The sequence below is a fragment of the Podarcis erhardii genome (assembly GCF_964252035.2).
Source record: "Podarcis erhardii genome assembly, chromosome: 13".
Taxonomy (NCBI): Eukaryota; Metazoa; Chordata; class Lepidosauria; order Squamata; family Lacertidae; genus Podarcis; species Podarcis erhardii.
Window position 1 is genome coordinate 4121327 of NC_138502.1, and position 12462 is coordinate 4133788.

General features: G+C 50.4%; 2 protein-coding genes across 3 annotated transcripts in view; one reads left to right on the forward strand and one right to left on the reverse strand.

Moving 5' to 3' along the window:
- The window catches only part of KCNAB3 (potassium voltage-gated channel subfamily A regulatory beta subunit 3), a 34395-nt gene extending 33120 nt beyond the window's left edge, over positions 1-1275 (reverse strand). The window contains exon 1 of one of the 2 annotated variants that reach the window (XM_081835748.1): positions 596-1275. In XM_081835748.1, coding sequence (XP_081691874.1) covers positions 596-831 — 236 coding nt within the window. In that variant the 5' untranslated portion in view covers positions 832-1275. The remainder of the gene's footprint in view (positions 1-595) is intronic. The other variant, XM_081835749.1, reaches the window with a different exon arrangement.
- The window catches only part of GUCY2D (guanylate cyclase 2D, retinal), a 129264-nt gene that overhangs the window by 5026 nt on the left and 111776 nt on the right, over positions 1-12462 (forward strand). The gene's annotated exons all lie outside the window — the stretch shown is intronic.

Below are 12462 nucleotides of genomic sequence, written 5' to 3' on the forward strand. Positions count from 1 at the left end.
CAAGCTGCACCCCAACAAAGCCCCCCCCCCCGCCGTCGCAGAGGATGAGCTGCCAGCCTCAGAAAAAGCCAAAATCCCACCTCTTCATCCCCCCCACTCAAGAATTTTGCAAAGAAGCATCTCAAAAAATATTGCTTCCACATGTGGTGTGAGACTCTCCCCCCCCCCCCATCTCGTCTTCCCTGCAAGGTCCTTCTTCATCTGCAGAATCCGCCTTCTCCCTTTCCAAGGGACTGAACCCCCCCCCCCCAATCCTCTATCCTCTCTCTCCACACCCCATCCTCCAGCAACCCCCATTGGCAGCAGACACCTCCCGTGGGGTGTCCTGCAAACGACTGCGACTCTGCCCCCCTCCTCATAATCTCAAGCAGAGAGTTCTCCTTAGTAACCCCATAGCCTCCCCCCCAGCAGTTTAAACTCCTTTAACCTTCCTCTGGGACAGGGGTGAGGTCCCATGCCAGACCACCAGCTCTCTCCATCCTGCACCCCCCCGCGAGGCGTCTCCATGGATCCCCCCCCCAGCCTAAAAACCCATCCCCCCGCTCCAGCCCCCCCTCTCGATATCCCATCCCCCATCAGAAAAAAAAACCCCTACCTGTAGTTCATGCCCGTGGCCCGGCCAGTGGACTCCCTCAGGAGGAAGGCGATGTGGGGCAGGTTCTGCCCGGGCGCCCGCGGCCCCATGGCTAGCCGGGGTCCCTTGCCGGGGGGTTGGTACCCCCCATTGCCTTGCCCCCCGCTGCCCTGGCCCCGCGTCCCCCCGCCGCACAGCCGGTCATCGCTGCTCCGGCTCCGCAGGTTCTGCTCCGTGCAGGCGATGGAAACTTGCATGGCTCAGCCGGGGACCCCCCAACACCCAAAGGTGTGTCCCCCCCCCCACAACGCACTTATGGGCTGTGGGCGCCTGGCAGCCTCCTTCCCTGTGGGGGGAGCTGCATGCAAAAAGGGGGTGGGCAGGGACGTCTTTGACGGGAGGGGTGCTGAGATGGGGGGGGGGAACTGGCCAGGCTGCAGTGGGGGGCGAGGAAGAGGAGAGGGAGGGCACCCTCAGTACAGCTGCTGTCCGGGAAGCCGCTCCTCGCCCCGGTTTAGCTGGGCCTCATTTGCATGCTAGGCTCCTCCCCCGCCGGCCTTTTTTGTGGGTGGGGAGGCGAGGGGACCCGCTGCGTTGGAGGAGGAAGGATGCTCGGGGATGCAGGCGAAGATGCAGGCAGAGGCGGAGATGGGGAAAGCATCCTCTGGACCGCCGCCTCCACTTCCTCCTCCTAAAGCTCTTAGGGAGAGGGAGGGGGGCAGCAGGACTCCTGGGCTCCCGGGGATTGGCGTATGTGACTGGGGGGGGGGGCTGAAGTTGGGGGGGGGGAGGGCGGAAAAACGAAAGACCACGACAGCTGCGGAAAGCTTTTAACGGGGACACGTGTTGCCCCCGCTGCTCTTAACCCCCCTATCTCTCTCTTGGCTCGGATAATCCACCCAAAGAGGAATGATGGATAAAGTTAAGAGCATCCATAAAAAAGAAAAAAGGTGGGGGAGAGAAAGGATTTGGGGTAATAGCAGTTTAGGAATTTAAGCGCGGAGAGGTGGGAGGGAGGGTTGAGGGGAGCACTTCATGGGGGAGGGAGAAACAGCCACGCGGGTGGTCTGTATCAGTGGGGAGGGTGTGCAGTGGGGAACATGGAATAGGGGTGAGATGGGAGTAGAGGAATTGGGGGGCAAGGAAGAAGCCCCTCTCCCCAAGGGGAATGGGGGGGGGGACTGGTGGTTCTGCAAGGCTCCCTTTTGGAGGCAAGTTGGAAGGGCAGCTGACTCCCCCCCCACACACATTTGGACAATATTTTGGCACCAACTAAAGCAGCCCTCCTGGACTAGTAGCCACAGAGAGTCTCATCCCCCATGAGTTTGCCTAAGCCTCTTTGAAAGCCATCCAACTTGGCAACCATCACTGAGTCCTGTGCGAGAGCATTCCAAAGTTTAACAAGGGCTGTGTGAAGGATTTTTTTTCTGACCTGAATATTCCAGTGTTCCGTGGGCGCCCATGAGAAAAGCTTTATTTCTCAGGTAATGGACTTCATGGAATTGGCAGAAATGACTGGCAGAATCTGAGACCAGGGAGAAGAGTTGGTGGAAGAAGATTGGAAGAAATTTAAAGATTATCTACAGAAATATTGTAAAATTAAGGAATGTTAGGAAGAAGTTGGAATGAAGTTACATGGCTTTAGCAGAAATGTTATAAAGAATTAAGTACAATAGATTGTAATTGGATTAAAGGAAAAAAATAATGTTAGAATTTGTTAAGTTAAATGATAGGACAGAAATTTGAGGAAGATGGAAAGGATTTGCTGAAACAAATAATCGAAGTGGAATACAAAAAAAGGGAGGTGTGAGGAGGTTGCTGAAACAAGTAAATGAAAGTTAATAACATTGAAAGTATTGGTTGTGTTTCTTTTTTCTTTTCTTTTTTAATTGTTTTTGTTTTATTTTTGTTATGTATATGTAATATTTTTGTCTTTGTATTGTATTGTATGGTTTTGTTATGTTTAATTCTTTTTCTTTTTTCTTTCTGTAACTTTCAAAACTTTAATAAATAAATATATATATATTAAAAAAGCTTTATTTCTCTTCACTCCCATCACAATGCATAATGCTACGAACTTCCATCATGTCGCTTCTGGGGGCTCATGCAAACTTCCTTTTGTGGCATGTTTCCAGGCACAGACCCACACTTTAAAGCTGTGTCCAAACCCTCTTTATTTGCCCCAGGGTTTTTTTCTGGAGAAACCCCCGCTATTTACTGCTGAATCAGAGCAAAGGGCAATCCGCAGAAGAAAACCCAAATTGCCGTTTGTTCCGATTCAGCGTTAAAGAGCAGGGTTTCCTGGGGAAAGCAGTGGCGTGTGCTCAGACATGGAGCTTTAAAGTGCAGACCTTTACTGAGAATGTGTGGGGCAAAAGGAAGTGTGGATGAGCCCTTATTCACCTTTTCTCTAAACCTTTCCTCAGTTGCCCCATCCCCTTGCCCTTTTCTGAACCTTTTCCAGCTCTACAACATCCGCTTTGAGGCAAGGCAACCAGAACGGTATGCGGTATTCTGAGTGTGGTCGCACCATAAATTTGAAGAACCACATTCTGATTGTGGCAGCTTTGTTTTCAAATTCCCATAGCCTGGAATTTGGATTTCCCCCACAGCTGCCACACTCTGCGTCAACACCTCCATCGAGCTGCCCTCTGTGCCCTCAAATTCTCATTCTGGACCCGGGTTGCTGGCCCAGCTGTCGGGCAAAGGGCGGGAGCTGCCTCGGGTGGCAGACGTGAGACCAGGGGGGTGAGCAGTGAGCAGCAAGCACTGCCCTGCTTCTTCCTCTCAGGTGAGGCTACCCCATCACTAATATCGGAAGAAAGGTTCGACAGTCAGTGCTTCTCTATGTGGAAGGGGATGCGGGCATATTATCCTTTGCCTTGGGCAACAAAATGGACATTCGATGCAGCTGAACGTTGGAAGGTTCAGGATGGATAAAATAAGGTACTTCTTCGCAGCAAACTGTGGAAACTCCCTGCCACAGGAGGGAGTGAGGCCGCTCCTTGGATGGATTTAAAAGAGGAGCAGAGCAATTATTGGAGGCTAAGGCTATCAATGGGACGCGGGTGGTGCTGTGGGTTAAACTGCAGAGCCTAGGGCTTGTGGATCAGAAGGTCAGCGCTTCAAATCCCCGTGATGGGAGTGAGCTCCTGTTGCTCGGTCCCTGCTCCTGCCAACCTAGCAGTTTGAAAGCACGTCAAAGTGCAAGTAGATCAATAGGTACCGCTCCGGCGGGAAGGTAAACGGCGTTTCCATGCGCTGCTCTGGTTCGCCAGAAGCGGCTTAGTCATGCTGGCCACATGACCCAGAAGCTGTACGCTTGGCCAGTAATGCGAGATGAGCACCGCAACTCCAGAGTCGGCCATGACTGGACCTAATGGTCAGGGGTCCCTTTACCTTTAAGGCTATCAATGGCTACTAGCCAGAGGCTGAAATGCTTCTGTATAGCATCAGATGGAAACTGCAGGAGGGGAGAGAATGGTCTTGCACTCGGCCCTGCCGGAGGGTTCCCCATGATGGGCATCTGGTCGACCACTGAGAGAACAGGATTGCCGACTGCATGGGCCTGATCCTGCAGGGCTTTTCTTATGCCCCTTGTTCCTTTGGCCCAGCCTGGTGCTGTCCAATGAGTTTTGTTTCTTTAAATGGAGTAGACCATGGGTAGGCAAACTAAGGCCTGGGGGCTAGATCCAGCCCAATCGCCTTCTAAATCCGGCCCGCAGACGGTCCGGGAATCAGTTTTTACATGAGTAGAATGTGCTCTTTTATTTAAAATGCATCTCTGGGTTATTTGTGGGGCATAGGAATTAGTTCATTCCCCCCCCCCCAAGAAAATATTCTGGCCCCCCAAAAGGTCTGAGGGACAGTGGACCGGCCCCCTGCTGAAAAAGTTTGCTGACCCCTGGAGTAAAAAGGTAAAGGTACCCCTGCCCGTACGGGCCAGTCTTGACAGACTCTGGGGTTGGTGCGCCCATCTCACTCAAGAGGCCGGGGGCCAGTGCTGTCCGGAGACACTTCCGGGTCACGTGGCCAGCATGACAAAGCTGCATCTGGCGAGCCAGCGCAGCACACGGAAACGCCGTTTACCTTCCCGCCAGTAAGCGGTCCGCAAATGGTTGGTTCCAAGGTGAAGTTATTAGGAATTAGCAACCAGCAACCCAGTTCAATTCTTGGTGGAGCCGCATTAAGGGAAGGTATTGTAACACCTGCTTCCCACACAGAAGCTCCCAGGTTCATTCCCCGATGGCATTTCCAGGTAGGGCTGGGATAGCCTGAAACGCTGGAGAGCTGCTGCCAGTCCGTGTTGGCAACACTGAGCTAGATGGATCCCAGTGGTTTGACTCCACCCAATTTTTTGAATTGTTGTTATTATTATTAATTGAATTTGTTAGCTGCTTATCCTGGTCCAGGCAGCCCAAAGTGACTAACAACCAAACAGACGGAAAACCCCCTGCCACAGAGATGCATTAAAAACATTCCACACACTTCTAAAAGGGCACAGATGGTTAAAGGACAAAGGCCTTTCAAAAAAAGGAAAGAAGGAATGAAAAAAATACAAAATTTATATCCATAATGTAAGGTAATTGCTTTTGAATTCTGGTGCTGGAGGAGACTCTTGAGAGTCCCATGGACTGCAAGAAGATCAAACCTCTCCATTCTGAAGGAAATCAGCCCTGAGTGCTCACTGGAAGGACAGATCCTGAAGCTGAGGCTCCAAGACTTTGGCCACCTCATGAGAAGAGAAGACTTCCGGGAAAAGACCCTGATGTTGGGAAAGATGGAGGGCACAAAGAGAAGGGGACGACGGAGGACGAGATGGTGGGACAGTGTTCTCGAAGCTCCCAGCATGACTTTGACCAAACTGCAGGAGGCAGTGGAAGACTCTGGTCCAGGGGGTCACAAAGAGTCGGACACGACTAAACAACAACAACAACAAGGTAATTGCTAAAGTAATCAAAATTCCAAAAATTAAGTTATTGCGAGTTATCTGGTTCATTTCTTATGACTGGCTCGCTCAGTTGCAACATATGTCCAACCGGGAAATTTCCAAAGGTTCGTAATGTTTTAATCAAAATCATTGCTAGATTATATGCTCCATGCAAATTCACTCACACAAACAACAGAGGAAGTAACCTAACAGATCTGAGCTCCTTTAAAACCAATTTCTGCAAGTGCTTTCCATTATTATAAACGTACTAGATTCTGTTCCTATGTTCTGTTTGTCGGTAGGGACGTGGGTGGCGCTGTGGTCTAAACCGATTGGAGGGTAGGAGGTCCGAATCTGCTCTAAGGGGGTGAGTTCCCACTGCTCTGTCCTTATGCTCTGTCCTCTGTCTCTGTACTTATATTCTCCTATGTTCCTCTGCCAGTTTGGCTGCTGCCATCCCTCGCTCCTCTTTTGTGCCCAATGGAGGCCAGAGATGAAAAAGTTGATCAGTTTCCCCGTTGGACCTTGCCACCACTGCCCACTTGCTCACACTGGCTGCTTGAAGCGGTTGCCTAACGATAGGGCCGGCCTGCATTAGAAGGACCAGCTGTGACAATGGCTCTATGTAGCTCCTCTGAAGACACTATTAGTCACTCATAAATATGTAGGGCCTTGATAAATGTCCTGATTTTACATTAAGATAATTTAGTGCTAAGGGGTCACTGGTTTTCCACAACCCATAAAAAAGGAAAGGAAAAAATAAACCAGGGGAGGTGTGTAATTAAAGCTTACCTCTCGACCCCCCCTTTGTGAGAACAGGAACTGACATTAAGGAAATGCACGGGAAAACGTGGGATGCCATTTGCTTGACGCAAGGTCGTCTAGACAACAAATCAGAACGGATGCCCAATAAACAGCCAATCTTGTCTAACCCCACAGCAAAAATTGGTGAAAACAAGTCTGGTTGACCTTTGCCCCCAGCCTCCTTCTGCTCAGACCCGCTGGGTGGCTACATTCCCTCTTAAACAGCTGCGCTGTGTTCAACAGCGATTGAACTCGCACTCGCCACCCGAGGCCCATGATTCACCCAAGAAATGCAGTGGTGGATTTTCAGGGAAGCGGCTGGCAGCTCGGCAGGTAGATCACCTGTTTTGTGTGCAGAAGGTCACAGGTTCTCAAGGTGGGGTTGGGAAACATCTGTTCCTGAAATCCTTGGAAGCTACCGCTGGCTTGGTCTGACTAGGTATAAACCAGCTTCTAGAACGTAAGAGGGAACCAATGAGCAAGAAGGCATATTCCTATCCCTGGCCACAATTCCAGTCTTATTTACCGTATTTTTCGCTCTATAAGACGCACCAGACCACAAGACACACCTAGTTTTTGGAGGAGGAAAACAAGAAAAAAAAAAAATTCTGAATCTCAGAAGCCAGAACAGCAAGAGGGATCGCTGCGCAGCGAAAGCAGCAATCCCTCTTGCTGTTCTGGCTTCTCTGATAGCTGCGCAGCCTGCATTCGCTCCATAAGACGCACACACATTTCCCCTTACTTTTTAAGAGGGAAAAAGTGAGTCTTATAGAGCCAAAAATACGGTATTTATATCCCATCTCTAAAGAGCTAAAGGTGGTGCACATTTAATCCCAACACGCCTGTGAGGTAGGCCAGCCTGAGAGAGGCAGTGACTGGTCCCCAGGCCACAACTCAGTGAGCTTCCCGGCCGAGCAGGAATTTGAACCCTGGTCTCTCCCAGGTCCTGCTCTGACTCTCTAACCACTACACCACACTGTCCCTTAAATCCTGCACCCGGCTTCTTTTACCTGCATCCCACAGACGAGTCAGGCAGAGGGTCAATCCTGTGGCTGGCCAGGAAGGCACCCAGTCCACTGCCAGGGCTGCTGCAGCCTTGGGGGTGTGGAGGAGATGGGCTCTTCCTCTTCAGGCCGCCCCTCCCAGGCCGTGGCGGGGTGCGCCGCAGTGGGGTCCCGAAGGCGTCTGTGCCGTGCGGCTTGTAGGGGTACATGGTGCGGCGTCGGCGGGAGCAAGAGAGCGGCTGGCACAAGGGCAGCCGTGTGGCTGAATGACGCCCCTTGCCTTCAAATGGGGAAAGATGTTCACCACCCACCTTCCTACGCATTTTGGGAAAGGGGGGCAAACGAAGGCATGGAGGGGAAGGGCAAAGCCCCTGAGCCTTCGTCACCTCTCAGTTGTGGAGATGCGAGGTGTCGGCTGAGGAAGCCGGAGGGAGAAGGAGCCAGGGTGGGTGGGAGCCGATGACAGCGGTGCGCAGAAGTTATTTCAGGCCATCTCAGGAGCGCTGTGTGCCAGGGCCTGGCAGTTACTCTCTGCTTTCTGAAGGGCAACGCCCAAGGGGTGAGCCCTTTCTGGGGAAACTCCAGCACTGTATGCAATTGGGTGGGGGGTGGGAGGGGACATGACAGGGCTTTTTGTGTGTGGAAAAAGTGCCGCCATCATCATATCCTGCCGAGATGAACCATCTGAGACAGGGTGGCTCAGTGGTTAGAGCGTTGGACAAAGACCTGGGAGAGTTGTTGTTGAGTCATTTAGTCATGTCCAACTCTTCGTGGCCCCCTGGACCAGAGCACACCAGGCCCTCCTGTCTTCCACTGCCTCCCGCAGTTTGGTCAAACTCAAAGCACCCATTCTTTGGCGATCAGCCTTCTTTATGGTCCAGCTCTCACTTCCAGGGTTCAAATCCCCACCTGGCTATTAAGCTCGCTGGGTGTAACTTTGGGCCAGGCACTGCCTGCCTCCCTCTCTCTCCCCGCCCCCCTCTCTCTCTGACCTTCCTCACAGGGGTGTTAAATGAGACAGGGGAGAACTGCGTATAAAACTTTGAGCTCCTTGGAAGTGGGGGAAAAGAAGGTAGGATGTAATCACAGTAAATAAATATATAAATAACCAAGCCAGCTTCCTGGGCCATGTATTAAATCGCCTGCAGCAGCTCACAAAACCCTGTCCATGCACACCTGAAAGAAGCAAGAAATTGCACTGACTAAAGCAACAAATCCTTCTTTCCTTGCCTCTGGTCACCTGCAGCCACTATCAGCTCACCGTAGGTGACCAGGAAGAATGACTATTGCCAAACTCTGGATTAGGAATCAAGACTTGCTGTTTCAATAGGACGTCCTCTGGCTCAGGCTCTCCGCCCTCAAGAAAGAAGCCTGAATCGGATATTATGACGTCTACATTTGCACAGTTTCCAAAAGACCTAGGGTGTGTGTACCTCCCCCGCTCCCTTAACTCACTGTCAGGGGGGAAAGCGGGGTATGAATAGATATATTATAATATATATTAACCTGCTATCTGTTTTTTTAAGAATTCAGAGAGCTAGATCACAGGTGGATTTAACATTTTTCCACGCAGATTTCAGTGAGTTAGCATATACAAAGGGGGCCTCCCCTCTCTCTCCCCAAACGGGTAAAGATTAATATACTCTGTATTTCATTAAGGGGCAATTTGTTCCCATCAAGGGTGAGTTGGCAGCTGGCAGGACTGGATGAAGTTTCCACAAGCTCGCCGCTGGGTTGAGGACATCCTGGGAGATGGGAGATGACACAGTCACCAAGATGCCTCATCGGAGCTGACACCAAAAGCTGGAAGCGGTGGGCGTGCTCACCCAGCCCAGCATGCCTGGCCCCTTCTCTTCCTCCTACCTCCAGGAGAATGAGACAAAAATCAGATCTATGTAACACACATCTATGTAAGGGGGCCGCGCGGGGAGTGGCCGTGGTGCAAAGTCAGCCAAATTTGCTCAAAAATTCATGCAGGGGGGGGGGGAGTTGTTGTTGTTTAGTTGTTTAGTCGTGTCCGACTCTTCATGACCCCCTGGACCAGAGCACGCCAGGCCCTCCTGTCTTCCACTGCCTCCCGCAGTTTGGTCAAACTCATGCTGGTAGCTTCGAGAACACTGTCCCACCATCTTGTCCTCTGTCGTCCCCTTCTCCTTGTGCCCTCCATCTTTCCCAACATCAGGGTCTTTTCCAGGGAGTGTTCTCTTCTCATGAGGGGGCCAAAGTCTTGGAGCCTCAGCTTCAGGATCTGTCCTTCCAGTGAGCACTCAGGGCTGATTTTCTTCAGAATGGAGAGATTGGATCTTCTTGCAGTCCATGGGCCTCTCAAGAGTCTCCTCCAGCACCAGAATTCAAAAGCACCCATTCTTCGGCGAGCAGCCTTCTTTATGGTCCAGCTTTCACTTCCATACATCACTACTGGCAAAACCAGAGCTTTTACTATACGGACCTTTGCAGGCAAGGTGATGTCTCTGCTTTTTAAGATGCTGTCTAGGTTTATCATTGCTTTTCTCCAAGAAGCAGGCGTCTTTTAATTTTGTGGCTGCTGTCACCATCTGCAGTGATCGTGGAGCCCAAGAAAGTAAAATCTCTCATTGCCTCCATTTCTTCCCCTTCTATTTGCCAGGAGGTGATGGGTCCAGTGGCCATGATCTTTGTTTTTTTGATGTTGAGCTTCAGACCATATTTTGCGCTCTCCTCTTTCACCCTCATTAAAAGGTTCTTTAATTCCTCCTCACTTTCTGCCATCAAGGTTGTGTCATCTACATATCTGAGGTTGTTGATATTTCTTCCGGCAATCTTAATTCCAGCTAGGGATTCATCCAGCCCACAGACCTGCAATTGTCATGCATGGCAACCAACACCACTTTCCCCAACCTGGTGCCCTCCAAATGTTTTGAACTCCAGTTCCCATCAGCTGCAGCCAGATGTGTTAGTCCAATCGCTTGTCGTGCAGAAATTGCAACTCAAGAATCCTGGACAGCCATTTTTTTCTGTTTAAAAAACTTACAATGGAGAGTCCACCACCTTTGTTCTGCTGTTTGAATGGCTCTTACCATCAGAAAGTTCTTCCTAATGTTTAATCAGAATCTCCATTCTTGTAATTTGGTACGGGTCCTACTCTCTGGACCAGCAGAAAACAAGGTCATGCCCTCCGAGTCTTCTCTTCTCTAGGTTGAACGTGCCCAACTCCCTTAACTGTTCCTCAAAAGGCACCTCGTTCCTCACAAGGCTTTGCAAGCCCTTTATTGTATTGGTCACTCTCCTCTGCTGTGCCTTCTAGCTTGTCAATAGCCTTCTGAATCTGTGCTGCCCAGGACAGGACACAGGATTCCAGATGGGGTTTGAGGCAGAACGGAGTAGTATAGTGGGTGGCGCTGTGGTGTAAATCACTGAGCCTCTTGGGCTTGCTGATCGGAAGGTCGGCGGTTCGAATCCCTGTGATAGAGTGAGCTCCCATTGCCCTGTCCCAGCTCCTGCCAACCTAGCAGTTTGAAAGCACACCAGTGCAAGTAGATGAATAGGTACCACTGCAGCGGGAAGGTAAATGGCGTTTCCGTGTGCTCTGGTTTCCGTCACGGTGTTCCGTTGCACCGAAGTGGTCCTGCTGTGGTCCTGCTGGCCACATAACCCTGAAAGCTGTCTGTGAACAAACGCTGGTTCCCTCTGCCTGAAAGTGAATGAGTGCCGCAACCCCATAGTTGCCTTTGACTGGACTTAACCACCCAGGGGTCCTTTACACCTTTTACCTTTACCTGGCAACTTGCATTCGCCAGGAGCGACGCCTCAACACTTTCCACACGCTCTGGGGCAGGAAGATTTTGGGCATGGCATGGCAGGGCAGAGTCTCAAAGAAAGATGAGCTCTCCCAAAGCCACAATCCCAGCATCTTCACACTCCTGTCATGTCCACAGGATGGAAGAGGGCAGGAACTTTCAGAACATGCTCCACGGGGAGCTGGCTTCAAAAACCAGGTCTGCTGGCAGACCAACTGAGGTGAAATGGGAAGGCGCTGTTGCCTCCGCCAAAGCCTCATATCGTGCTTTGTTCAAAACAAACCCCAAACAATTCTTCCAGCGAGAGCAAAATAGCTACTACAGAGGCACCCACCAGGGAGCAGGAAATCACTAATTAAAAGGGGGCATTTCTCCCCCCCCCTTTTAAAAAAAACTTTCTAAGTGGAGATTCCCAGTTGGTATTTGTATGGAAACACTATTGGTGTTTTTTTTTTTTTTAAAAAAAGAATTGTTTTATATGTAAATGCATTTTTTTAAAGAAAAAATCCAATTGTTTTAACTCTCTCTGTATGTGGATACGTGTGTGTTTATTGCATTGTAAATTGCTTCAAGTTGCCTCCTAGAAATTGATTCATAAATAAAATAAACAATTCAGTAATGCTGTGGATAGAATGGAAAGAAGCAAGGGCCCAGGGCCTCAAGAGTCCTTTTCCCTGTATATATTGGACAAGCTGCCGCTGCAACTGCACTTTGAAAAATTCTCATTTTAATTTGGGCTCGGTTATTATCACTCTCTCTCTTTCTTTCCCCAGCCTCCCCCCCCCCCCCCCGGTTTTACTACTCATTGATCTTCATTTGATGTCGCATTTATATGGTTAGTGTTTGTATTGTTGTTAGCCAGTGGGGACCCCTCCATCTGGAGGGGAAATAATATATCCACACAGAAAAGACTGGAACAGACCGCTCTGGCAGTATTTTTTGCTCTATAAGACTCACTTTTCCCCTCCCAAAAAGTAAGGGGAAATGTGTGTGCGTCTTATGGAGCGAATGCAGGCTGCGCAGCTATCCCAGAAGCCAGAACAGCAAGAGGGATTGCTGCTTTCACTGCGCAGCGATCCCTCTTGCTGTTCTGGCTTCTGAGATTCAGAATATTATTTTTTCTTGTTTTCCTCCTCCAAAAACTAGGTGCGTCTTGTGGTCTGGTGCGTCTTATAGAGCGAAAAATACGGTAAGTCCTGGGGGGGCGGGGGCGGGCAGTGACCAAATCTGGAGAAAAGAGGAAAGCTTAAGACGAGCCCTTAAACTGGACCAGACCAAAGTGGGCCCATCTAGTCTGGCACCCTGTTCTCACAGTGGCCAACCAGCTGCCCCAATGGGATAAGAGCAATTCCCTTTCAATTCCCAGTAACTGGT